The 3,760-nt window shown below is 48.9% G+C and overlaps 1 protein-coding gene across 1 annotated transcript in view; it reads left to right on the top strand.

Annotated features, from left to right (window-relative positions):
* The first annotated feature begins 2,139 nt into the window (after positions 1-2,139).
* Positions 2,140-3,760, top strand: part of IL31 (interleukin 31) — a 3,065-nt gene continuing 1,444 nt past the window's right edge. Inside the window, exons 1-2 of the mRNA XM_008577465.1 lie at positions 2,140-2,155; positions 2,319-2,464. Of these exons, the coding sequence (XP_008575687.1) occupies positions 2,140-2,155; positions 2,319-2,464 (162 nt within the window). The remainder of the gene's footprint in view (positions 2,156-2,318; positions 2,465-3,760) is intronic.

The following is a 3,760-nucleotide window of genomic DNA, read 5'->3' as shown; positions in this document are numbered from 1 at the left end:
TTATGGGAGTAAACACCAGCAGATAAAAGTCATGCCTACCACAACTTCACAAGAGGAGTGTGATTAACTTGTTGGGGCGGAAGCCATATTGTGGTGGTTTGGAAAATGAGGAAAAAGTGAGTGTAGACCACTCTATCAAGAAGCTTGGATAAGGGCTGGCCCGGTGGCGCACTCAGTAGAGTGCAGTGCTTGGGAGCGCGGCGGCGCTCCCGCCAAGGGTTCGGATCCCATATAGAGACCGGTCCGCTCACTGGTTGAGTGCAGTGCGGGCGTGACACTGAGGGTTGCGATCCCATTGACGGTCGCAGTATGGGCGCGACACCGAGGGTTGCGATCCCATTACCGGTCACGAAAAAAGACAAAAAGGAAAAAAAAAAAAAGAAGCTTGGATAAGAAGAAAAAGACAGCAGTGGCTGGAGGGACACTTAGGGTTCAGGGTGGAAGGGGGTTCCTGGCTGTGTCCCTTCTGTTGTACATCTTGGGTTCTATGGGCCACCCAGACCTGACCTGACCTCATCGCTGAGCTCTGGACTCCTATCCAAGGGCTGATCTGACATTGAATAGATGCTCATTGCCATCTTGAACTTGACTCATTCCAGACAGGACACTTGATTTCCCCTCTCCGGTCTTCCCCTTCCTTACTGCACGTCATCCACCCAGTGGCTTCATCTAAATCCCAGAAGCCATCCTTGACTCATCTCCGCATGCACTCATCAGCCACCGCTGTAGCCTCCGTGTCCGTCCACCGCACCTTGGTCCAGGCCACCACTATCTCTCCCCTGGGCAGTTGCATAAACTTCTGACTGGTCCCCCTGCTTCTATCTTAGATTCCTACTTCCATTCTCCACTCAGCATCCTATTTCTTTCCCTCTTTTCAAAGTATGCCGGATCCTACATTTCCCTACCTAATGGAAAGATCCTCGCCATAGCCTCAAGACTCTCTGCGATCTGATGTCTGCCCACCTTCCCGACCCCCTTCCCTTCTCTTACTCATTCCACCTACCATGACCTCCTTCCTGTTCCTGGAAGAGCATCAAGCTCATTTTTGCCTGGGGACTTTTGCGCTAGTGTCCCCTCTGCTTAGAAGACTCTTTCCCCAAATCTTCTCCTGGCCAGCCCCTTCTAATCTTTTGGGTCTTGGCTTAAATATCACATTTTCAGGGAGACTTTTTCTGACCACCTGACTTATTATCTAACCCATCACCTTGTTTGATTTTTATAGCTCTTTTTATTGCTTGTACTTTCTTGTTTTTAGTGTTGTCCATTGTCTGCCCCTTGCCCACTGGAATGCCAAGTCCTTGAGGGCAGGGACTTTGTCTAACTTGTTTGCCTCCATTCTCAAGAACCTAGAAGAGGCTTGATCAAAGCTGGCACTTAAAATATGAATAAGTGGTTTCAACAAATACCTTCCAAGCACAGATTCTGGTTCTAGGCCCCAGGGTTGCAAGGGCACAGTCAAGAGTCCACTCATGTTCAAGGCCAAGCAGAGCAGAGATGAAGCCTTTGACCCACCACATTCCCCGTGGTTATTGGGGGCCATCCCCGGACAATGGCATGGCTGCTTCAGAAATTTCCAAAGATAACACATATGCAAATCTCATGCCACCTTTGCACCTACGCACACTCAGTGAGGCCTCCCCAGAAACTCCCTGTGGGGCATTGACCCTCAGCTCCTGTAAGTCACCTGTTCCTTGGTGGTTGTGCTTGTCAACCCTGGACTTCAAAATTTCTTCTAGTCAAAACGTGGTGCTGATAACACCAAGGTCCACAGTTCGATCCCTGTACCAGCTAGCCACAAAAAAACACAAAAATTTTCTTTTAGTCAAATCAATAGGCTCTTTCCAAGAAGAAATGGCAAAGATGTGTGTGCTTTCCTGTGGAGTGTGTGTGCGTCTTCACTGAGTCAAGTATCTGCCTGCCTTGAGGGTAACCTCAACGTTTCCTTCCAGCCCTGCTCTCACCCAGACTTTGGCAGAATCTTGAAAGTGTTTTGTGGAGAAAAGCTGAGCAATGCTTTGCCATGGGCGGGACACTGATGGTTCTTCTTCCTCGCACTGGCCTTTATATACCTCTGGCGGCTATCGCAAACACATCTGGCTCCAGAAGCTGTTGCCAAAGCGGGCCTTGCTCTCTCTCGCCATGGGCTCTCACGCAGGTACCTGGGTCCTGGTGCTCACTGTGTCTGGGGCATAGTCTCATCTCACCCAGCGCTGGAGGGATTCCACCCAGCAGCTGCTCAACAAGGGCTTCTGAGGTTGAGGCTGTGATGGGCAAGGGGTCTGATCCGTGCACCTCACAGCATCATTCTTTTTCTGCAGGACCCACATCGGCCCTGTTCCTGCTCTGCTGCATGGGAACCTGGTTGTCCTCCCATTTGTCACCCATTCCTCCATTACAACCAAGTGAAGTACAGAAAATAATCGTGGAATTACAGTCTTTGTCTAAGCAGCTTTTGGACGACTATGTAAGTGCCCTGGAGATTTCTTTTCCAAACCATTCCTTTAAAATGCCTTCCATTGCCCCCAGAAGCAACTACTCTTTCCAGATTGGAAGCTAGGGCTGTGGATAGGTAGGCAACTAGAATTGGAACAACTACATGGGTTGATAGAATTTTGATAAGGGTAAAGATGCACTAACAGGGGGTCAGAGACAAATGTTAGTCCAAAGAGCCAAAACCTCAACTTCCCATTATACCATAGGGTCCACTTTAGTAGGCTTCCTTATCTCACACCTGTTTGGTTCACAGTGCTAATAAATGAGTTTTCCTGCCTGAAGTATATCCACAGAGATGTCCATCTTGCATTCAGCAGCCCTTGAAACAGCAGTGAAAGCTCATCTAAGCTGCAAAGGATGTCCTTATGTGGGTCACCAAGGGGCTTTTACTGCAGAGAAGGGCAGTTAACTGTTTGCACACTGCTCCAGTTGTGTAATTAGGACCCAGCCTGCTTCTAGGAGGGGCTCTGCTGGCCTGAGCCTGTTAGGGGTAAGGTGTGAGACTGAATCAAGCTAAATATTCTTTCATTTACTCAGGGCTGGGATCATGGCAGAATCTCGTTGATCATTTTGATTAAACAAACAAATACCAAAACTTGTCAACAATTCTTGAAATTGGCATTAACCTTCCATCTGCCCTGGCATTTTAATTTTAGGCTCAGCCTTCTTTTTTTTTGCGGCTCCCCAGTACAGCACCACATTCCAACCAAGCGGGGAACTGGCCAGCCCAGCCTTGGATTTTTTTTTATTATTACTTATTTATTTATTTATATATTTATTTATTTTAATTTTTTTGAAAGAAAATGTGATTTTATTAATATCATTTTTTTACAGTGTAGGATGCTGTTGCGGACGGAGGGGGAGAGAGGAAAGGGGAAGGAAATGGGATGGAAGAAGGAGGAAGGAGGAGGGGGTGATTGAAGCCTGTGGCACCCCCCACATTCCCACGGGGGGGTGGAGGGGGCTTCCAGTGGTGGCTTGGTCATTACTTGGCTTTTATTTTTTTATTTTATTTTATTTTTTGTCTTTTTTGTCTTTTTCTGTGTCTGGCAACGGATCGCAACCCTCAGTGTTGCCCCCGTGTCTTGCTCAGCCAGTGAGCGGGAACCAGTCCGTATGTGGGATCCTAACCCTCGGGCGGGAGCGCCGCCGCGCTTCCCAAGCGGCACACTCCCCGCGTCTTGCTCAGCCAGTGAGTGGGAACCGGTCCGTATGTGGGATCCTAACCCTCGGGCGGGAGCGCCGCCGCGCTTCCCAAGCGGCACAC

The sequence above is a fragment of the Galeopterus variegatus genome, unplaced genomic scaffold (assembly GCF_000696425.1).
Source record: "Galeopterus variegatus unplaced genomic scaffold, G_variegatus-3.0.2 Scaffold1518, whole genome shotgun sequence".
In the NCBI taxonomy this organism is placed as follows: domain Eukaryota; kingdom Metazoa; phylum Chordata; class Mammalia; order Dermoptera; family Cynocephalidae; genus Galeopterus; species Galeopterus variegatus.
This window is presented reverse-complemented; position numbering and strand designations above follow the sequence as displayed.